Source organism: Amborella trichopoda, chromosome 2 (assembly GCF_054954075.1).
Source record: "Amborella trichopoda isolate Santa Cruz 75 chromosome 2, AtrichopodaSantaCruz75HAP2 v2.0, whole genome shotgun sequence".
NCBI lineage: Eukaryota > Viridiplantae > Streptophyta > Magnoliopsida > Amborellales > Amborellaceae > Amborella > Amborella trichopoda.
In genome coordinates, this window is record NC_142337.1 from 9,000,473 (window position 1) to 9,025,151 (window position 24,679).

The window sequence follows — 24,679 nt, forward strand, 5'->3', positions numbered from 1 at the left end:
TTATGCAAACCACGCCCTTTAAAATATCCCACCACAAATGTTTGTTATTACATTCATATTCTATTTGCAAGTTAAATAAAAAGTAAAAATAAATAAAAAATAAAAATACCAAATCTCCACCCACCCCATTTATGTAAATGTAGATTAGCAAGCACATAGTATTAAACCCACCTGGTGAGGAACCACAATCCAAAGGTGTCTGATGGTGGAGTATACAATCTGGTTGTCATATACATCCCATAGACAATATGTTTGTCCAATGCCAATGGATGGTGTGTGCTCAGCAGGGATCATTTTTACAATGTGCTTTCTAGTAAGAATAGAACATATGATACCTAAAGAAAAAGTATGTAAGAAAAATGAGATTATAAATCACTTCGATAAACAAAAGTAATCAGTCTTTTCAATGAGAAGTCAAAAACCAACCTTGGAGTAGTTATTGAGGATCATTGCGGATTATATTGGTTTGTCCATGTACTGTTGAAAAGAACCACACGAGCTCTTTATGGTAGTATTAAAAGAACCAAGACCATGCTATTTTCATGCTCAGTAGTTCAGTCTGTAAAAATGTTGGAATAATGTGCAATAAGCGAGTCCATAAGGTAGTGCAATCATCTCTAGAAATAAGCTCACGTCAAATTCAAATCCATCTCTAAATCTCTCATCAACTAATATAACTGGAGACATACCTAGCAAAAAAATAACATGACATGATGCATGTTGTTTTCTTCAAATCAACCCAGTTTCAAGCAGCAGCTGGAACATTATTCAATGCCCAAAAGGAACAATGGGATCATGTTATGTAGTCATTGCAAGCATTCGATACTAGGCAAAAACACTACCTTACCTTTAGGGAAAAAATTTTGAAAAATGAAAACAATGCCTTATCATCGTTATCATCATCATCAGAACCTTTTCCCAACTATTTGGGATTGTTTACACGAATCCTGATCCGTCATTCTGCTCTATCAAGGGCCATACCCTAAAACATCTTGAAAATGAAAATACAATAATTTACATGTTATAGAAGCTTCTTCAATTTACATGGCACCATTATCTTCCTCTGAATTAGGAAAAATATCACTTTCTGATTTACATTGCTGTTCTAGTGACTTTCTTTTTTATTCTTGTAATCGTGAAGCAATTTCTGGCGTTCAGAAGACTTAGCAGAGATTAACCATTTGCTAAATTCAAGTTTTTCCATGCCCTTGAACTGAGCTAGGAGGCCATATTGACTCTTCTTCTCCTCATTCTTTTTTATTTCACACCCTACAGTCCCTCTTGCTTTCTGCCCAGCTACTTCAAGGCTATTTACTTTCAGTTTCTCAAACTTGCTACCACATTCAGTGGTATTATTCAACAAATCAGGGGCACTAAGCTTCCTCTTCTTTGGGTTTGTAGTGTTTTTGTCAGATGAATCCATGGAAACACTCTTGCATATACCCGCTACTCTCCCTTGGGGGTTAGATCCAAAGTTGACAACATCTTCGTTTCTATGTGCATACATGATACCTGTTCATTGAAATGCAGTAAGTGCAGAAATTAATACTTTTTAACATAATTTATAATGGCAAGGAACAAGGGAAAATACCAGTCCATTCCATAAGTTATAAAGAACAACAAAAGGAAATTCCAGTAAGTATGCCAGAAGGGAAAAAGAGCTCTCATTAGTAATTACAGCAACATTCAACAAATTGCTTAAGACTGTGGAAGGTTAAGAGAACAGTTCCAGCTAATGATGGATGCAAATACAAGAATAACAATAAGGATTGTGTGTTTCACGGTTACTGTCCTAATATTCAAGACAATACCTTGGTTGCCCACACACTTAAAGAGAGAAGGGAAATACAAAACCTATGCCTTAAAAGACACATGGCTCATCATAAATTGAATGATCCTAGACATCAAATGATCAATCCTAGTTAGGAATGATCACGAATGCAAAAGCTGCTCCACTGCTCTTGATCTTACACTCACAAAACGGTACCTACTGAAAATCGATGTCATGAAATGATTAATCCTAATAGTGGCATAACAATCATAACGATTTGTCATGCAAAGCACTAGTCATGAGGTAAATCAACAAGCTCATTATTCTCAATGAACTTTCAGAATTTTTTACATCATTATCATGGAATTCTAAAAGCATTCAACCTTCCTTAATCTCTTGTGGGGAGCACCATTAAGATTCAACACAACTCCATCTGTCTCGCTAGACACATACATCATCAACAGTGGGCCATCCCTGGATTTATGGTACGTTCATTTACCTCATAGTTCAGTGCTCCACTCGTTCTGTGCCCTTTTCAAATAATCATTATTGACCAAAGTCACTAAATTCGTAGACATCCTGAATTTCTGGTTCATATTTCTACTCTTTTATTCACTTTATTCAAATTTTTTTATTTCTTTATGGGAACACTTTACACCTTGTCTCCTTCTCCATTTATGTCCCTCAAAGCATCTCATCTATGGTCTTCTCAATCAGTGCAAAAGAAGTTCCCAAGTATTCATCCATCCTTTTAATGTTTATTCATATACATAAATTTTTTCTTGTCTTCTCCTTCATCGGCAGTACAATCAAGGATGCACTTTTTGAAACTTCAAATGTGGAAATTGCAATATTATGAAGCCTAATTTTGAAATATCATAGGGCATTCTGGACAGCAGCAGCCTCTAGATGCAGCATCCCAGGTAAACATAAATATATACAATATCTCATGACTCATGTCTCACACTACATGGCTGTTATCAGTCCTAGGAAAAGCTAGATTTACATACCTCCCAATCCCTATATAATTCGGCATCCTTAATTAAGTCAATAATAATCAGGACTATATTCTCAATTGGGCAAGGATATGACATTAACTCTCAGCTTTCATGTATGCAAGTGCAAGTGAATATTGTCTGTGGGCCTTCCCTTCAAAAATATGACAACCATATCTTCGGAAAGAGGTCAAGGATTCAGACCTTGCCGCGTCCAATACAAGCTGAATTACCCAACATAAATGCAAGTGTGTATCTACCTTGCAAATAATATTTCCACACATCATCTTCTGTTTAGTCTCAATAATCTTTTACTTCAGACAATGAAGGACCTTGAATTGTTTAAACTCTCAAATTACATCATCCCCATTATGCAGTTTTTGTTACTTCTTTAATAACTCAATCTTTATAACTGGAAACCTTCTGTTTGGAAGCAGATTATTGGAGACTGCTAAAATTTATGAGACAAGATGAATTTTGGATGGAAAGACTTGCGCACTGCATATTTACAATTTGCCAACACGCAACCTCTGATCTAAAATCCATCATGGAAACTCCAGTCCAGAAAGAATACTTCATCACTTGTATTATTTCCATTAAATGAACTCTACATTTGGATTTGGACATGTACCTGTATCTCTTGGTCCTTTCTTTTTTCTTTCATTTCACCACGGGGAGGAGGAGAGGCGACCTTATTTACATATATTAAGGTACTAGAAATATTCATTGCAGTAATGCAATAAATATATTTCAGAGATTTGCACCAATCAAAGACATGCAAGGGAAGAGAAGAGGTAAAGAAAAAACATGCTACTCTATGACTTTACCCAATTCTTCCAGCAGATCTGCTACCATTGGCTCTCTTTCCCTTTTGCTTTGCACAGCAGCTTCACCATTTGACAGCAATGCTTTATTCACTTGTGAACTGTTATGCAAGCTTTCGGTTACATAATCAGTTTCACATCCTGTTTTGTCTTGTGTGTGTCTGCCTTGTTGTTCAATGATCTCACTTGCGAAACGTTTGTCTGACAAGTCACGGAATAGATTACATATTCCAAACAGCTCGCCTTTGAAATTTTTGCAGTCCTGTGGTCAAACCAAAAGAACACATTTCTTGAAAAGAAACACAAACTATATTAACCAAGACATAACATCTATTATAGGCACGAAGGGAATATATACCATACACCTTATATGTATCATATACTTTCCATTCAAGAAATCATTAGTAACAACATTATTGAATTCAAAGTAATCAACCTGAACACCTTCGAAATATCGTTTTTCCATGTTTCCCGAAACAGCAATACTGAACAGTTGCTGTTTATATATCTGACGGGTGTACACAAGCTCCTCTAGAGAACCAGCTGCCAGAAGACGAAAGACTGTAACGTGACGTTTTTGCCCATAACGAAAAGACCTATCCTGTGCCTGTAAATCTTGTGCAGGATTCCAGTTGGGGTCAAATATCACAACCCGATTTGCACTCATAAGATTCAGCCCTAGACCCCCGGCTCGAGTTGATATAAGGAATACCTATATAATTCAAACCAATCTGTCAGACAATGACACCCATTAATAACCGGTTAATGCTTTTTGGAAAATTCACCTGCTTGCTGGGACTTGAATTGAATTCATCAACAAGAGACTGCCGTGAGTTAATAGGGGTAGAACCATCAAGCCTGGAAAAGCAATAACCTTTCCGTATTATAAACTTCTCCAGTATGTTTAGCATTCTGCAAGAAAACACTTACATCAGAATCAAAGAAGAATTGGGTTCAAAGCACATAAAAATCATGAACCTTCTGCACAGTAGCTCAGTTAGCAGTAACCGTAACTTCAAATACATATTTCAAGCTCACTTAATTCCTAAGAGGAGCAATCAATTAGCATTTGTTATTGAAATAAATTGGAGGGAAAAAAGTGAATACCTTGACACAAATAAGTGTACCTAGGTTAATACTGAAAGCTTCTTAAATATCATTCTACATTATGCCTGCCCTCTTAGGGATTGTGAAGGGTGAAAATATGATGCCAAGCTTCTTTGAATCTCCCATTGTGTTGCAAATAGAAGACATGTGGATGCCAGCTTATAGAAAAGTACAACCAATAGAAAGCCTAAACATGTCCTCAAACTCCTCAAATTTTTCATAAATGGATTTAGAACTACTCGGGTGTAATTTGGGTGGATTAAAGCATGTGAAAAAAAGTAAAACAACATTAGTTATAAGTTATAGATGTAAAACATCACCTTACAGAATAGCTGAATAGAAGAATTTTGTCACCACGTGAAATCCACGAAAACAGTAGCCTTTCCAAAGCACGCAATTTTCCACAGTGCTCAGAATCACTAAGACCGACAAAACTCTCATTTTGAGTAATGCCACCAACCAATTCGGCATCTCTCGCAAACACAGTAGCAGCAAAATCAGCATCTTTTTTTTGTTTATCCACATCGTCCCTAGGATGAGGTTTAATCAGCTCTAAATGGTTGCTGATCTGAGAGAAATCCAAATCCACATTCATAAATAAATATATCTGATACAAGCATATGGCCTTAAATATGGGAACACTACATTATAATCCTAAGTACTACGGAAGAGACATTCATTAGGGTTGATAACATCCCTTGAGATCGATGTTGAGGAAGAGAGAGTGGGACCCACCACCTATGTCATCTCTTGCTCTGGTGTATCCCAATATCTCTCCATCACAATCCATTAATTTCAACGGAAATGGCAATGACCCTAAAACTGTGGTTTTTCCGTACTCCTAGGGACTATAATATTTTCTCCATTGAAAGTCCAACTTTTGGTTACCTGCTGAAGCTTCACAAGACAAGGAAGAACTAGGCAATATGGGCATGAGTCACACCCTTCAGGATTCTCTCTATGAAGATAAGACCAGATAATCCCACTGGGAACAGTTCTATGGCAACACTCAACCCTAGTTAAGGGGCTTCCACAAGTACATGGCAGATCCTTATCCATAAGACATTGAATATCTGGCAATTCAAGCACCCTCTTATATACACGCTTTTGCACTTCGCTCATGGCACAAAAGACAACATTATCCTCCTTCCCCATCATAAGGTGACCGATTGTCTCCTCCTTAGTCCTCCTTAACAAATATTTACTTAAAACTGCAACTAGATGATTCTTACGCTCATCAGCAATCCGCACAAACCTTTCAGGAGCACTTAACCTCTGACCGTGCTTCAAGGGCTCATCATAAAATTCTCTAAAATGCTCACGAGTTCCTAAGGAGCCAGGAGCGACCCAATCAAAAAGATTAAACAACTCTAAAATTTTATTCTGCATTATTGTTCCAGTAAGCCCATAGCGCTTGTTAGTTCTGATTCTTGACAAAGCTTTGTAAACCTTGGATTTCTCATTTTTCAATCGGTGTGCCTCATCAACAATCACAATATCCCATTCAACCTCAGAAAGGATGGTATCATAAATCCTGAATGTGTCAAAACTAGTTATTAGGATCTCAACATGCTTTGTTTTTATTTTATCTAGAATAAGATCACGGTTTGAGCCATGATAAACAGCAACATCAAAACTCCCCCATTCTGAAAATTCATTTTCCCAATTCTGAATAATGGAAGTAGGACAGACTATCAACGTGAGGCTCTTATTTTTCAAAATGTCCCCCGTAAGCATCTGATTTTCACTATGTTCTGCATCTGCTCCAAGCACAGCAACCAGGAATGCAATTGTTTGAATAGTCTTCCCAAGCCCCCTGGTATTTAATCAGCAGAATTCACTTCACATGAGAATATGAAGTTTTCAAATAACAAAGAAGAATCGTAGAAATCCAAGTACGCTTTATAGACAAATAACAAATGCATCATGCAAACAGAAATAAAAATTAATGACAAAAACTTAATGTCAAGGACCAAATGGAAATGAACATCTCAAACAAGAAATGGGTAGATTACTTTATAACTAAAATTTGTTTCACCCAGGGTTTTAAAAATCGGCGAGTCGCAACGGACTCACCCTAGTCGACACGGGAATCGGTCACCCCGTGTCGATTCTTGTGTAAAACAGGAAATCGCCCGGTTCTAGAAGAGAATCGGCGATTTTGAATAGTAAATCGTTCATATCACATCATAAATCGCGATTATAAGCGGCTTATGACGTCATAGGTCGCCGAGTCTCGGAACAAGGATATTTTGGCAATTCAGTTTAAAAGGTAAGACTGCAAGTGTACCCCTTCTCTCAATCACGCTGGTAATGCTATTGAAGAGGTATTTATAGCTCTTAAGTTTGTTTGATTCTTCGATGTGGGATTTGAGCGGACTGATATAACGTTGAAACGTTATTCAATATAAACAATTATTGTACAAAGGTAGTCCACACGTAGCGATGGGCTGTCGTGGTTATCAACTACATTTCTTCTTGGGACGTCTCAAGTTAGAATTGAGCTTGGGGATGCTATTCTGCGATTTTATTTTTTGTCTTAAAAAAAAAGTAGAAAGAAGAAATTAATATCATAAAAAAAAAAAAAAACATAAAAAGAAGAAAATAATATCATCAAAAAAATAAAACGAAAAAATATTTGTTACTTTTGTCTTCAAAAAAAAAAATAGAAGGAAGAAAATAATGTCATCAAAAAAATAAAAGGTAATACAACAAACATTTCTTCCCAAAAAAGAAAAAAGACAATGCATCTTCTTTTTTTTCTTGCAAAACAAAAAAAAGGTAATAAAACAAGTATTTCTTGTCAAAAAATAAAATAAAAGGTATAAAAAATAAAAGGTACTTTGGCAGCATCATTTTCTTATTTTCTTGTAAAAAAATAAAAATTAACACAGCATGCAAAAAAAAAGGTAATACAACATCTTCTTTTTTTTCTTCTCAAAAATAAAAAATAAAAGGTAATACAACAAGTATCATATTTTCTCGTCAAAAAAAAAAAAATAATACAACAAGTATTTCTTGTCAAAAAAATAAAAGGTATTTCTTAATACAACAAGTATTTTTTAATACAAATTAGGAATAACTGATCTACTTATAATTTTTATTTTTATAATATGACAATCTTTAACATAAATTTAGGAATATTAATTTTAAGATAGGGTTCATACAATGAAACCATTTGAAATATCACTCTATCTCTACGAACAATCTCTTCCACTAAATTTATTCTAGAAATCTAAAAAATTAAATTTTTGAAAAATTAAAGTGTTATTTCGAAAATTGATACGCATTCTAATAATTTCTACATTGATAACCAAATATTTTATTTTTTATTAATTTATTTGCATTATAAATCATGTAATGTACTATTTTTCTTACAGTAGTCAATAATACATTTTAAATTAAATGATATTATAAAATATTTTGAATTTGTTATTATTTATATAATAAAATAATTATAAAATGTAAACCAACAATTTCAATTTCAGTGTATAATATTGTAGTTAGTTAGGTTGCAATAATTTTGGATTATAGTTAGTTAGGATGTAATAATATGGGTTTTTTTTTAGCGGATTAGGGTTTTTCAGCCAATTCGAGATTTTAGTGACCATTTTTTCATTGATTTAATTCATTATTTATTGTAGTTTATGTATGATTATATACTTTATCCATGATAATTCTATGTTTTTTTTTTTATGTGATGCAAATTTAATGGTTAACATAAATTCATACAGGGAAAGAGCATCTCAATATTTGTAAATTGATAAAAAAATGAAAGTTAATAATGTAATACCCGTATTTCTTATTGGATTCATAAAAAACAACATTTATAATGAATTGTAATAATTCGTTTAGATTTTTTGTAATGCTTAATAGGACCAATTCGGCCGATTTTCGATCCGGATCGCCGATGCACCGATCCATATGCGTTTTTGGGATGCTCGATCCAGGGCACCAATTCGTTTTTTAAACCACTAGTTTCACCTATTACAGAATATTTGGAATGATATCAATTTAGTAGGCCCTTCAAATTATTTCCCTCACTCCTGTGAAAGGCCTCAAAATGAAATAGGAGAATGCAGAAAATTGAGATCAAAATGTTACTTTTCTAATATCTCGTGCGTATTTTGTGGCCAATTTAAGGTGTTATTAATAATATAATGACAAATATACCTTTGAAATAAAATACAATCACTCAAAAGACCAATGTGAATAAGTTTTGTGAAACAGATAAAAGTAGAAATGTGATTCTGCTGAAACATGGCCATAGTTCAGTCAATTGTAACATTGAAAAGGCCAGGAAATACCAATTCAAGCGGAAGCAGGATGAGGAGAGAAAGAGAGTCATTTCCTCTTAGAAATTTCCAAGGGAGCATAGGTTATAGGAGCAACACCACTAGCAGTACGAGCTCCCAGCAACCAATTGCAATAGATAGAGGCAAACATGAAATAACCCAGGTAAAAGGAGAAAAGAAATCAAAGAACCAAACATATCCAGTAGTCATAGACACTTTACAAACCAAAAACCAAAAAGGGAAACTCCTTGCTTACAGTGTTTGATGGTATTTTTGACACACTTATATCCCTGATGCAAATAAAAGAGAAGTCAGCGGCAACTTAAGCCCGTAGGTACCAAAATGCCAGTGGACCGTAGAAGCCCTGACCAAATAAACCTTATTCTGAGAAGCCCCGAGGATGATGTCAGATCATCCCCAAATTAGTCACAGGATTTCCTCATGACAATACAAGGTTTCCCTCCAAGTTTCGTTCAATTTCGATGCAAATTGGAGAAAGCGGGTAGAAATCAATTTTCAGCTTAGGCTCCTAACATGCCTAGGATGCACCATAGCCAAGACCGTACTCCAAAGGTTTCCAATGACCATGGGGCCACCGCCAATGGACTTTTGGAGATTAAGAACAGTCACCATGCCAAATTTCGATGCAATCTGACCCTCCTAGGTCCTTCTGCCCAAAAATGGCAGCTTTCTAGTGACTTACGGTACACCGCATTTGAGGAAACCCACTCTTGGGACCTCAAGTGACCATGGGACCACCGCCAATGGACTTGGGAGGTTAAGAACATTCACCATGCCACATTTCGACACAATTTGACCTTTCTAAGTCCTGCTGCCCAAAACTGGCAAGTTTCTAACGACTTACAGTACCACATTTAGGGAAACCTCTCTAAAGACCACCAATGATTGTGAGACCACCACCATTGGATAGTTACCATAGCAAATTTCAGCTCATTCCAACCTTCCGAGGTTTTACTTTCCAAAAATGGTAACTTTTTTTACTATTCACTCGACTAAGATGAACCAATTACAATTTATAGTAACTATGTTTTTACTATTCCCTCCATCGTGCTTTATGTTTTGACAAGTGGCACGCCCCGTGGAAGCTCCCAGATAGGGAGAAATCCTAAAGAGAAGATCGCCAAAAAACATGGAATTGCAGGAAAATTACAGTCGTGTATCTCCTCTCTTGAACACTCATATCTCAATATTCCGAACCCCCATGACTACAAGGCCAAGTCCGTTGCGACCATGACTTAGAGGGGGTCGTTTTGAGTACCCACAAGCTAGGAATGAAGGCCCGGAAGGCACTCTATTAATGCTTCAAAGTAGGCACATTTTTTCGGCAACCGGAATCTCGTTTTTCGGCAACTTCTACAATTTAGAAAACGACGATCCGGCAACCAACTTGAGGGATTTTTATCACAAAACGATCGCAACGGTATTCCCATCAATTTGTGATGAATAAATCAACCCGAAACATCACGAGATGATTAAGATCAAGCATCAAAGATCTCAAGTTTATGTGTTTTGGCCAGATTTTCTAAGTGAGATTAAACGTTCGATCCAAGACCATCGCTTACATCGAACGTCTCATCGAGCCCATTGTTTCTACGTCGTTATTTTCATCGGACGATTGCTGGAAGCACTCGAAACTAACATTGATGGCTATAGCTTATGGAACCTTTTTTGGGACCATTTGGTCATTTTCATAATTCTGACTTGGGGCAAAATAATCATTTTGCCCCAAAGACGGCAATTACTTTTAATTTAAGAAAATGTAATTTTCAACAATTTCCTTTGTTTTTCATCATCCACCTATGTTTCAAAAGGATGATATATAAGCTTTTTAAGTCATTTGTGACAAAAGTGAATGTAAGTTTTAATGGTATAATAGAATTTGGAGCTTTCCCCCTTTAGCTTGCGATTTTGTTCTACCCTTCTAGCCTTTAGAGAAAAAAGAGATAAAACTTTACCCCGTCTTAGAAATACCCTTAGAACTCTTCACTCCCAACCTCCACTTCCTACTTCCAACTTGGAACTCCCCACTTCCAACTCCAAAGCCCCAACTTTCGAACTCCCGACTTTCGAATTCTCCACTCCCACATCTTCAGGTATTCCTCTCTTTTCTCTCATCTTTCTTTTCTCTTTCTTTATCTACTTTTTCTATCTCTACTTTTCTCTCTACTTTCTCTCTTCTTTCTCCTGCTTCTTTCTCTCTCTTCTTTCTCTAACTACTTTCTTTCTCTTCTCTCTACTTTTTCTCTTTACTTTCCTCTCTACTTTTCTCTCTTTCTCTCTCTACTTTTTTTCTCTTCTCTACTTTTCTCTCTTCTTTCTCTCTCTTTCTTCTTTCTCTCTATTTTCTCTCTCTCAGTTTCTCTCTACTCTCTCTTCTTTCTCTCTCTACTTTCTCTTTCTACATTTTCTTCTCTCTCTATTTTCTCTTCTTTTCATTTACTTTCACTGTCTTCTTTCTCTCGTTTTTCTCTCTACTTTTCCTCTCTTCCTTCTCTCTTCTTTCTCTCTCTATTTTCTCTTTCTTCCTTCTCTCTTCTTTCTCTCTCTACTTTTTCTCCTTCTTCTCTCTGCCTTCATTCTCTCTAATTTCTCTCTCCTTCTCTTTCTCGTTTTTTATCTTCCTCTCTTCTCTTTCTTTCTCTTCCTCTCTTCTCTTTCTTTATTTCATTTTTTCTTTTCTCACTCTCTCTCTTCTCTTTTCTCTCTGTCTCTCTCTCTCTTTTCTCTTTCTTTATTTTCTCTCTTTCTCTTCTCTCATCCTTCTCTCTTTTCTCTCTCTTCTCTCTCTTTTCTCTCTTCTCCCTCTCTCTCTTCTCTCTCTCTCTCTCTCTCCCCTCACAGACCCGCGGCCAAGCCATCGGCCCACTCTATCCTGAACCAGCAATTAGACCACTGGCCCACTCTTCCTATCTCTTTTCCCCTATCTCTCCCTCTCTCACTAGCACAGACGATGTCTAGGCCGCTGGTCCACTCTCTCTCTCCCCTATCTCTCTCTCACTAGCGCGGACCGACGGCTAGGCCATCAGCCCCTCTTTTCTCTCTCTTCTTTCTCTCTTCTCTCTCTTCTTTTCTCTCTCTTTCTCTCTACTCTCACGAACTAGCAATTAGGGCACCGACCCACTCTACCTCTCTCTCCCTATCTCTCCCTCTCTAGCTGCCGGTCCACTCTCTCTCTCTCCAAGTAAAGGGAGAAAAAGTAGAGAGAGAGAGAGAGAAAAGAGAGGAATACCTTAAGATGTGGGAGTGGAGAGTTCAAAAGTAGGGAGTTCGAAAGTTAGGGCTTTGCAGTTGGAAGCGGGGAGTTCCAAGTTAGAAGTAGGAAGTGGAGGTTGGGAGTGAAGAGTTCCAAGGGTATTTTTAAGAGGGGGTAAAGTTTTCTCTCTCCCCTCTCTCAAGGCTAGAAGGGTAGAACAAAATCACGAGCTAAAGGGGGAAAGCTTCAAATTCTATTACACCATTACAACTTACATCCACCTTAGGTCACAAATGACTTAAGAAGCTTATATATCATCTCCTTGAAATATGGGTGGATGATGAAAAGCAAAGGAAATCGTTGAAAATTACATTTCCTTAAATTAAAAAGTAAATCCAGTTTTTGGAGCAAATTGACTTATTTTTAAAATTGTTGAAAATTGCCCCTAACCAGAATCATTGAAATGCCAAATAGTCCCAAAAAAAGTTCCATAAGCTATAGCCATAGTTCAAGGTCATTTTCAGGTGCTTCCGGCAATCTTCCAATGAAAATAACGATATACAAACGATGGGCTCGATGAGACGTTCAATTGATATCCACTTTTCGTCTTGGATCGAACGTTTTAATCTCACTTTGAAAATCCGGCCAAAACACATAAACTTGAGATATTCAATGTTTGATCTTGATCATCTCATGATGTTTCGGGTCAATTTCTTCATCACAAATTGATGGAAATACCATTGCGGTCGTTTTGTGATAAAAATCCCTCAATTTGTTTATCGGATCGTCGCTTTCTAAATTGTAGAAGTCACCAGAAAACAGGATTCTGGTCGCCAAAAAAATGTGCCTACTATGAAGCATTAATAGGGCCTTCATTCCGAGCTTGTGGGTACTCAAAACGACCCCCTCTAAGTCGTGGTCGCAACGGATTTTGCCTTATAGTCGTGAGGGTCCGGAATCTTAAGATATGAGTGTTTGAACGAGGAGATACGCAGCTGTAATTTTCCTGCAATTTCATGTTTTTTGGCGATCTTCTTTCTAGGATTTATCCCAATCCGAGAGCTCCCACGGGGCGTACCACCTGTCAAAACGTCGAGCACGATGGAGGGAACAACAATACTCGAATTTTGGCCTGATCCGCTTCACAACGCAGGACATCTAAGCTTCTAAAGTTTCCTGTTTTTGCAAAAACACAGTTACTATAAATAGTAACTGCTTCATCTTGGCCAAGTGAATAGTAAAACAGTTACCACTTTTGGAAAGTACGACCTCGGAAAGTCGGAATGAGCTAAAATTTGGTATGGTAACTGTTATAGGCCTCCCGAATTCAATGGTGGTGGTCCCACAATCATTGGAGGTCTCTAGCGTAGGTATACCCAATTGTGGTGTACCGTAAGTTGCTAAAAACTTGTTAGTTTTGGGCAGCAGGACCTAGGAAGGTCAGATTGCGTCGAAATTTGGCATGGTGACTATTCTTAACCTCCCAAGTCCATTGACAATGGTCCCACAGTCATTGGAGGTCCCTATAGTAGGCTTTCCCAAATGCGTTGTACCGTAAGTCACTAGAAACCTGCCATTTTTGGGCAGCAGGACCTAGAAGGGTCAGATTGGCACCGAAATTTGGCCCCATGGTCACTAGAAGCCTCTGGACTAGGGTCCTGGCTATGGTGCACCGTAGGCATGTTAGGAGCCTAGGCTGAAAACTGATTTCTACTTGTTTTCCCCAATTTGCATCGAAATTGAACGAAACTTGGTGGGAACCCTTGTATTGTCATGGGGAACTCATGTGACTAATTTGGGGCCGATCTGACATCATCCTCAAGGCTTCTCAGAATAAGGCTTATTTGGTCAGGGCTTCTGCGGTCCACAGGCATTTTGCTACCTATGGGCTTAAGTTGCCACTGGCTTCTCTTTCATTTCCACCGAGGATATAAGTATGTCAAAAATACCATCAAACATATAAGACCATCTACCCACAGAAAGGAGAGTGCAAGAACAAGAATAATCCACGTAACATGCACGCACGATGCAAGCACGTACGCATACACACGCATGCATGCACGTGCACACATGCATGCACACGCACACGCACATGCACACGCACACGCACACGCACACGCACACGCACACATGCACCCATGTACATACACAAAAAAAGAGACAAAAAGACAGACACACACGTAGGCATGTGTGGCATGCACACACACAAATGCGCACACATACGGTGAATGAAACCAATGGAAAGTAAAGAGAGAATTCAATTATTTCATATATCTTATTGAATGAAATAAATGAGATAACTCACATGTCATCTCCAAGAATACCTCCATGATTGTTCTTGTACAAACCATACAAGAACCTCACTCCCTCTCGTTGATGCTCAAGAAGCCGACAGTTGATAGAAGCAGGAACCTGCAATAAAGTATAAAACCAAAAAGCATTTAGCAAGTACTTTCCTAGGCATGAAATGTTTACATAAACCGTATGGTCCCCCTATTGCTTGAATGAATCAAATTACAAGTTTTCATTCAAAATAAAAAATGAATAATATTCCCAAACTTAAATTATAAAGGACCCGGTTTCTATGCATCTAAGCCCGCATATGTAGAAATGTGGGCCTCTTAATAAATCTATTTTTGAGATGGATTTTAAGACTTAATTTTTAAGGATATGTAATCTCTAACATGGAGATCATGAATATGAATAAATAAATAAACTTTAAAAACTAAAAATAATAATTCTAGTAAGAAAACATTTGGACCGTTAGTCTTAGATGGAACACCTACTTGCATCCATCTTTAAGATGGATGCTTTACACTTTCTGGACCGTATATGTAGAAATGAGGTCTGGCCCCCATGAAACAATTTTCCAAATAATAATAATGCATATACCACTTCATTAACTCTTTGGCCCCTTGAATACTTCCATTTCACATTCGATTTAATTCTGTTGTTTTTTAATTGAAATTTGTCCTATCATTAAAAATGGAATGTTAAAATTTAGATATAACAAACCTGATACTCGAAAACTCGTCTTCACAAACATCATCCAACAGCAAATATAAAGCAATCAACAGAGGTGCCATGACAGGATGACCTTCTTTCTAAAGGTAAAAGAACCATTTACTCCAAGTGAATAACAGAATAACTAAGAATTAGTGGACTAGCACATTGAGCAGGCCACTTCAAGTCACCTTCCCTCGTATCTGGCGAGAAACGAATTCAGCAGCTAATCGATTGGCAAAAACTGGTGTGACTGGACATGTTTAGCATCTTTTTTGGGATGTTCCTTTTTTGGTTCTTGTAGTTTTCTTTTGACACTCCTCACACTCCTATCTCTTTCTTCCTCTCTCTCTCTTCTCTCTCTTCTTACTTCTTGGTTCCCAACCACCTTTTGTCTGTCTTAGACCTACCTATCTTTAAGGGAGAGAGAGGGGGAGGAGATGTGAAGGAGAAAATACATAGAGAGGAAATTGTGAGAGTAAGATAGAGAGGAAATTGTGGGATAGTTATAACTATTTTATGTAAATTATAATACGTACTATATATTACAAGTAATTTTGTAATAATATTAAAATCTAATTAATATATATAGTATTTAAAATACTTCTACTAATTCAATCATAATCTTATATATTATAGATTTATTATATCATGTATTACTGTATTATTATTTTAGTATTTGTGTAATATTATATAATATTTGTATATTTAGTTATTTTATTTTCTATTGAGTCCTAAAATATATTAAAAATATCTTCTATTAGAAATTTTGTGATATTATTTACATGTTATACTTCAAAACTTAGAAGTCTATGTTATTGAAAAGATGTGTCATTACATGTTATACTTCAAAACTTAGAAGTCTATGTTATTGAAAAGATGTGTCATTACATGTTATACTTCAAAACTTAAAAGAAGAAGTCTATGTCATAGAAAAGATGTGCCATTATTCAATTTTTGATACATTTCAATGTAATTATCTCTAATTTAATTGATTTTATTTTCATATATTGTTCTATTTTAGGAAGGTATTTTTGGCGTTTTAAAATCCCACCAAACTTAATTTCAAATTTAAAAAGATTCCTGACTTTTGAATAATGAGTGGATCTTTAAAGCAATTTAAAATTACGAATATGCCCTTCTTGAAATTTTCAAACAAGCTATATTTAATATAATTTTTACCTATGTAAGGATTTTTTGTTATAAAAAAATTTTAGAGTAGGAATCCCAAGTTCACCATTAGTATATTGTATTCTAGAATAATCTATATATATATATATATATATATATATATATATATATATATATATATATATATATATGGAAAATGATCCTGTGATCCAGTGGACTCACAAGTAAAAATGAGCCCAACGGCCCAGATTGAATCTGGGCCGATCTGACGATCACGGATGCCTGATAGTGTTTGAATTTTAATTGTTTTTCTAGAAATCCTAATCTCTTGAAATTTTAGACGTGTTCATCAAAAATAAGTGAATCTTCGAAGGATATCAAAAAAATATTTTACATGAGAAAAAGTGATCAAAATACACCAGTAAAGTTTTGGGGGTATTTTGGTCTTTTTTTTTTACAGATTATTTTTTTTATATTTTTATTAGGTGCGGCTTGATGAGAAGAACACACATCAAAAATTTCAAGTGATTTGAATAAGTAGAAAAAAATTAAAATTCAAACACTACCGGACATCTTTGATCGTCAGATCGGCCCAGATTCAATCTGGGTCGTTGGGCTCATTTTTCTTGTAAGCCCACTGGCTCACAGAATCACTTTCCTATATATATAAGAAGATACTACCAAATGCCTATTGGCGAAAATGAATAGTGATTTCGCCTACCTTCATTACCCAAAGTTCATCGTATGATCACGATTTGTCCGATAGTGTTTCATTTTTCATTTTTTTTCTACAAATCGGAATGATCTAAAATTTGGATCATGTGTTCATCAAAAATAGACGAATCTATGAAAAATATCAAAAAATTATTTTACATGAAATAAATTGACCAAAATACCTCCAAAATGTCTCAGGGGTATTTTGGTCAATTTATATTTCGCGAAACATTTTTATTAGGTGCACCTCACCAAGATGTACACACTCTCCAAATTTCAGATCATTCCGATTTATAAAAAAAATTAAAAAATTAAACACTACTGACAATCGTGACCGTGCGATGAACTTTGAACGGTGATGAGGGTAGGCGAAATCACTATTCCCAATGAAAAGTGATTTCGCCTACCCTCATCACTGCCCAAAGTTCATCGCACGGTCACAATTGTCCCGTAGTGTTTCATTTTTCACTTTTTTTCTACAAATTGGAATGATTTGAAATTTAAAGAGCATGTACATCTTAGTGAGGCACACCTAATAAAAATATGAAAAAAATATTTCATGAAATATAAATTGACCAAAATATTGGGTATTTTGGTCAATTTATATTTTGCTTATTATTTGTTTTATATTTTTATTAGATTCTCCTATTTTTTATGAACTCACGCTCCAAATTTCAAATCCTTCTGATTTGTAAAAAAAAATGAACTTTGGACGGTGATGAGCATAGGCGAACTCATTGTTCATTTTCGCCTATAAGCATTGCGTAGTGTTTTCCATATATATATATATATATATATATATATATACACATTAGATCGTTGTTGTTCTCCTTTAAAATTATGATCACATTGATGCCATTGCGCATCAAACCCATCTACATAACTTGACATTTCATCAATCCATTCCCACTTAGACTCGGACTCTAATTCGTGCCAATCTCTATAAAAACCTTCCCGATTTGGATCTATACCTTTAGATAGCTCTTCATTTAGGGCACGTTGTTGTTGTTCACGTTTACAACAATAGCTTTGGAATCCTCTTTGTTAAGTTGTTGATTTCCCTGTGTAGTAGGATCAAATCAACATCCGTACGGCGAAGACCTTCATGACCAACTATCACAATCTCTAACCATCTTCAAACCGAGCTTTGATACAAAATTGATGTAGAGAAATTTGAAGAATAGCAAAAATATCAAGATTTTCTAGCCAATCACATACAAAATTTGAAGAAACCCTAAGGTTTCCTTCCCACCCAAGCTAGGGCTCAAGCCTTAGGCTTTTGTTGTTCTCAATAGAAGTCTGAAAAAAGGAATCATGTGATGGCCTCTAGCCCATTCACGTCCCACCTTTTATATTAATTGTTTAATGTCCGAGAATAGATGTCCATAAAGTATTTGTCCAAAAAATCTTAAATTAAGCATAGAAGTCTAAAATACCCTTGACCTAACTTAAAATAACTAAAACAGTCCCAAGTTAAATGTAACTTAAAAATAAACACCCTAACGAATAATAAAATTCCATAAACACCTCTGTGAACAGTAACCTGTGAATAGTAACCAATGAATAGTAAAAAATAAAAAGAAAAAAAAAGACAATAAGTGTTGGAGATTAACCCCATATTATAATTTAAAAAATTAGCCCTAGTGAAAAGCAATAAAAAGAACACCCACATCCATGAAATTTAAAAAAGTAAATTAAATTATGGAATCACCCCGCTTTTGATCTCCATCAAATTTTCACTTGGATTAGAGAAGTCACTAAACCAATAAGTTACTAGTGTAGTTGCTTATTTGCCATATGAGACTAGACTATGCTCACTTTCGAGGTTATATAATGAATTGTTCTCTACCTGAAGCGTTGTATCCAGTGTTAAAAAAATCAGCGATTTGGATTGGAATCACCTGACCCGAATCGAGAATCGCCCAAGAATGATGCAGTTCTTGGGTTGCATCGCCGTCAAACATAGTAAATATATTTTGTACGGGGTAATCTTTTATAAAGGTCTTAACGAGAGCTTTGGGCAACACTTTTTGTATTTTTCAATGAGGTTCTGGGTTTGAATCCTGCCTGGCGTGGTTGTTTTAGTTTTATGACACAAAATTATCTATCACTTAAAAAGTTTAGCATGGGATTCGAACCCATTACCTTATGGTAAGCAGCTGCAGGGTCTACCACGACCACATTCGAGTTTATGTGATTGAAAAAACCAATATATATTATATATTTAACATAACTTTGATTTTTTATTTTTTAAATAATTTCCCAGATTGTCGATACAGACCAATCCAGATCGGCGATGCGGTGATCCAGCATGGGATCGGTGGGTGGACAATCTGCCTTACATATCCGAGTTTTAAAACTACTAGTGGTAGCTATCAACGGGTTTTGCCTATGCTTTGCTTCCCAACCCTATTTTAAGGCCTTGCTCAAATCTTTTTATAATGTATATTTTAAACAATATGAAGTACATATAGAGTTCTATTGTTTGGCAGTACTAGGAGAACCCACTGTTAAACCACTCAATTGGTTAACAAAGGAGAAGATCCATTATGTTTCCCTTTTTGATCATAGGTACTTAGTAGGACGTGGTTCTATTCAATCTAAATATGGTCATACCAACTAGTGCAGTCTGAGTGTTTTGAATAAAGGTGACATTATATATATATATATATATATATATATATATATATATATATATATATATACACTTTAAATCTGTGTACGGTCCTATCTTCGATAGTGATCCAATTTTTTCTAGAGAAGCAGGAGATCCTATCTTGGACGGTGATCCAATTTTCTGATCAACCGTTGGATGAAAACGAAGAACTTGGAGTTCTTATTTACCACAAAGAACAAGTTGCAGGGGATAGTAATGGTCGTCGCGGTGATGGTAATGACTACGATGGTGGTGGTGGTGGTGAAGAGGTAAGAGAGGATACAAATGGAGGCAGCAACTGTAAAGCACTCTTTTCTCTCACCAATATTGGGGTTGATCTTTCGTATTGGAGGATTTCATTCACAAAGGCAGACAATTATAGATGGGCACACCAAAATCATCAGCAACTTGTTTGAGGATATTTTGATCAGGAATATAACCCATAGTTCCCAGGATCAAGCTGCAATGTCAATGTGCAATATTCGAGTTGAGAGAGATCTTGTGTTTAGAGGTCGATCCGTATAAACCCATTTCAAAACTTGAGGCGAGTTTTCTCCAATCAGGGAATAATAATGGAGAATTAGTGTTGGGAGATTCAAAAATTTTATTTTATTTTTTTAATTTCATGGATGTGGGTTTATGATTTTTTAAAAATTATAATGTGAAGTTAAGCTCCAACACTTAGTTTCTTTTTCTTTTACTTTTTGTTGGTTACTATTCATAGGTATTATTTTCAGGTTATTGTTCACGAAGGTATTTCTAAAATTTTCGTATTGGTTATAGTATTTAAGTTACATTTAAGTTGGGAATGATTTCGGTCATTTCATGTTAGGTACTTTTATACTTAAGACAATATTTTTTTGGTTAAATACTTCAATGGACAATTATTGTCTTATGGACACTAAACAATTAGTATAAAATGTGTGACATGAATGGGCTAGAAGCTATCACGTGATTTTTTTTTTTATTTATTTAAGTTCTATTGAGAATAGAAAAAGCCTAAGGCTTGAGTCATAGCTTGGGTGGGAAAGAAACCTTAGGTTTTCTCCAAATTTTGTATGTGATTGGCTGGAAAATCTTGTTGTTTATATTGTTCTTCAAATTTCCCTAAATCAGATACACAGCACTTTTTAATTAAGAATATACGTTGTTTTGTTCTTCTAATGCCAATTTATAGGTTCTTTTCAAGAAATCCCAACTGGCAATGTTTGAGAGATGACATCAAATGCAGCAAATCTCTACAACAGTGCCTAATCCACTACACCACAAATTAGTATGAGAGAAGAAGAGTCGACAAACGTCCCAATGTCCAAACATATTCCATGGGTCATAGTCATACAATTCTACAATGTCCCCCACCAATCTCCTGGTCGTAAGTCCCAGGTGTAGCAATTATAAGAAAATGAGCTTTGAATATGTATTGGTGCACTATTACACGATGGGTATTGCAATTCCCATTTTCCTCAGTTCTCCACAAAATAAAACTATGCTTAAATAATTAAATGCTGTCCCACAACATAAGGCATAGATATTTTCAGATTGTCCAAAACCCCAGAAAGTAAAAACAAGACTTTGAACAGGGTTAAATAAGGGCAGCATGTATAACTGGTTAACTGGCTGTAATTATGTGGAACCCCACAACAAAAATTGTTCGGAAGATTGATCTATTGGCACTGGAAAGTCGGGACCTCATGGGTGAGTTATTGTAAAAGATTTTATGATTATCATCAGAAGGGCACTACTCAATCCGGTTACCATCTGTGACTCCAACAATGTCATCCATGTTGGTACTCATCAGCAGCCTCAACTATTTCTCTTTTTACTTTTTTTTTTTTCTGATTCTTAGTGCTGAAGAGCTCTTGCCACGATGCCTCAACTAAGTCTAGATGGCTGAGATGGGCAAGGCTGCACAAATTAGTACATCTAAAATTATTGTGGATAAAGGCCTCAACTAGTCAGGCTCTCATATGCATATGAGTCTCTTGTATCCATATGCAACAATGTCTTGTATCCATATGCAACGACAAGGGATTTACGTTGCAATTCTATAGGTGAGAGAGAGGAAGACGGGGGAGGTGGGGTAGAGAGATGCCTGGTGTAAGCTTAGATTGAGCTATTCATCGTTACCTAGTGTGTGAGCTTGGATAGCAGTTCAAACCTTCACCTATCAATGTTCACAAAATTGACCATCATCAAAAGAACCGACTCTCAACAGTGTGAACTCAATCACCACATTAGTACCAAGAAATGGTTTTTCGAAACCATAAAATATGCACAAATCCGACCTTTCATGGAAGGTTGCAGTTTGCATATAGGGCCAACCTTAAACAATCAAAGTAAGGCCCACCTCCAAACTACCACCACAAGATGCAGCTCCTATGCTGGAAAGCATTGCGATCGCATGAAAAACTATTGTCGCCCCTAATTAAGAAATTTAAAGCTCCAATAATGGGCAAATCGAGCAAGTCCATAAACAATTGAAAATGGACGGTCCACATAATGCGTTGCATACTGCACTATTTTCATGTCTTGAGCAGCAACCCTTTCCAATGGGTTTTTGAGGTGCACGTTATTTCATTAGTATAAGGTTGACACCTTATACAAACGTTTTCCTTTAAGAAAAATGTGTAGTCATAATATGAAATGTTCATCAGAGACTTATAAACTACGGGATTATGTCAGTATGATATGAACTATGAATTATGAACACAACTTCAGTTGCAGTTACAATGACAAAGAATTTTATCCAAGGTAAGACGACAAATAACAATCAGGCAATGCATTTTATCCTATTTATCACCATGGCTGGAACAAATCAGGGCACATTAGTTGTTCCAAACACTTGAATCACAGCATCACCCATCATCCTCTTTCAGTTAATCTATATAATTACATTGTTACCATGTAATAGTCTAGCTATGATTATTCCCAAAAAAAAAAAAACATAGCAGTTCAAACAATAAAAACCGACCTGTGGAAACCACCAAAGAGGGTAACATATAATAAACGAACCGGCCATAGCTCATAATGGCTATCTACAACCATAAACAAGAACAGAGAGAGAGAGAGAGAGAGAGAGAGAGAGAGAATTTAATAATGAAGTATAATTTGCTTTTATCCTCCTAAAAAATTCTCAACCAACTGAAGAAAGAGCATAGAACTTGAAATCAATTTGGAACCAATGATAAACAAATCAACACAAAAAACAGAGCAAAAAGCACCATTCATTCTCTCATAAAAGAATGATTCCCCAAGAGAGAGAGAGAGTTGTCTTCCTTTTCATCCCTAGAACGATGAATACTAATAATGGAATAACATAAATGCCGGCACACACAAAATTTCTAGCATACCTGAACAACAGGTGAATCACCAGGAGATGAAAGAATCAGAGGTTCAAATATCCCTTGAGTTTCAGGCCGAACCAAGACAGGGGTAACTCGATCACTCACCCCGTGGCTCGAGAAATCACTCTCATTCTTACAGCCTAAATTGTTCTCCGGGGGCAAAATCGTAAGTGGGTCATCGCCATGAATGCGCTGGAGCTGGTGCTTGATTGAAGATTTTGGGGGTTTACGAAAGGCCTGATCAGAAGTGTTAGAAAGCAAAGAAGGAAGAGACGATGAAGAATAGGAAGAAGAAGAAGAAGAGGAAGAGCAGGGTTTCAGGAGAGATTCCTTCAACTTATTTAGAGACATTGAAGAGAGAGAAGGAAAAGGAAGCCGCCTGCCATATGAGAGAATGAGTTGAAGAGGGAGTTTGTAATTGAAATGGGTTTGAAAGAAGGAAGGCGGTTTTATTTCTGCCGGGAGTGCTCAACGCCGCTCATTTCAGTAAGTTTCGGATGAAAATTCATTACATTATTTTGAGAGCTTGAAATTATTATTATTATTATTTAATATATATATATATATATTATTTTATTTTTTTATTTTTTATTTTTTTTTTAAAACATAACGTTCAAATTGATTGATGTAAAGGTTTTTAATACTTAAGTACTTATGTTCGATGAGTTAAGAGGTACAACCCTATCAAACTATTCTCCTTTTATTTCACCGGTGAATCAATTTCTATTTATATATAAACTATGAGTAGGTTTGTGAACACATGTCAAATCGAAAAATACGATTGCAACTTGAGAAAAGTTTAGATTTGATATAATAAATGTTGATAGCTATAGATAGATACAAGTTTTATAATATAATAGAAGGTATGTTCAGTGCCTACTCAAAATTCAAATTTTAACCATTTTTATTTTAAAGTACTCCTTTAAAGGTAGATGATGGTATTGTTATTGGCTCGTATTCTCATGCATCAATTCTATATCAGATGGCAGTAGGTCTCTAAACACAAATTTTATGCAGTGAGAGAGATATAAAACCTATGAATGGGATGTCAAGGAAACCTGCCCTCTTTACGTATCTATGATCTATATGTGCATGAGAACGGCTAAAAGTGACTAGGGCCAAGTATTTTGTGAGATCATTATTGGTGTCTAACTTCATTGTTGATACACTCCCCGCCATCCTGTACATGTCTCCAATGGTTTGCAAGTTGGGGAATTACAATATATCATCTCTCTGTAAAATCTGTATTAAAGCAGTTTTGGTCCATATAGTTGGATGCAAAAACCTAGGTAAAAAAAATACAAATCGATACGAATAAGTAAAAGGGTGTAGTTGGCATACGGACGCCTCCGTAGGTGTAGAGGTAAGGTGCCTATCAAATTTTATCATGGTATATAATTTTGATGTAAAATGTTATTAGGATTATCTCAAAATCTATTTTTACATCTAGTCTTAAAATTTTAAATTTTAAAAATAGTTATAATCAAGTAGATATATCAACATATGGAAATCTTGAAAATGGACTGTGTAGATAATATGTTGTAAAATGCATTATTTTTTAGATTTAAATTCTTTTTATTTTTCATAGTCATGCATCTCGATATCGAGATGATCAATCAAAAGGT

At 35.8% G+C, this 24,679-nt stretch overlaps 1 protein-coding gene across 5 annotated transcripts; it reads right to left on the reverse strand.

Annotated features, from left to right (window-relative positions):
- Positions 1–861: 861 nt before the first annotated feature.
- On the reverse strand, positions 862–23,553 carry LOC18443286 (switch 2). Of its 5 annotated transcripts, XM_020672788.2 has the most exons (9): positions 23,061–23,128; positions 18,026–18,115; positions 14,512–14,618; positions 5,586–6,513; positions 5,018–5,265; positions 4,376–4,502; positions 4,027–4,302; positions 3,594–3,852; positions 862–1,512 (listed from the first exon to the last, which is right to left on the reverse strand). In XM_020672788.2, exons 2-9 carry the CDS (start codon positions 18,041–18,043, stop codon positions 1,106–1,108), a joined length of 2,370 nt encoding a protein of 789 aa, XP_020528447.2. In that variant the 5' UTR covers positions 18,044–18,115; positions 23,061–23,128; the 3' UTR covers positions 862–1,105. The 5 variants fall into 5 exon arrangements, 4 of the variants coding, with proteins under 4 accessions (XP_020528447.2, XP_006853540.2, XP_088713966.1 ...); XR_002282409.2 differs by lacking the exon at positions 18,026–18,115 and having other exon boundaries at positions 4,035–4,302; positions 23,061–23,553; XM_006853478.4 differs by lacking the exon at positions 18,026–18,115 and having other exon boundaries at positions 23,061–23,553.
- Between the last annotated feature and the right edge of the window lie 1,126 nt (positions 23,554–24,679).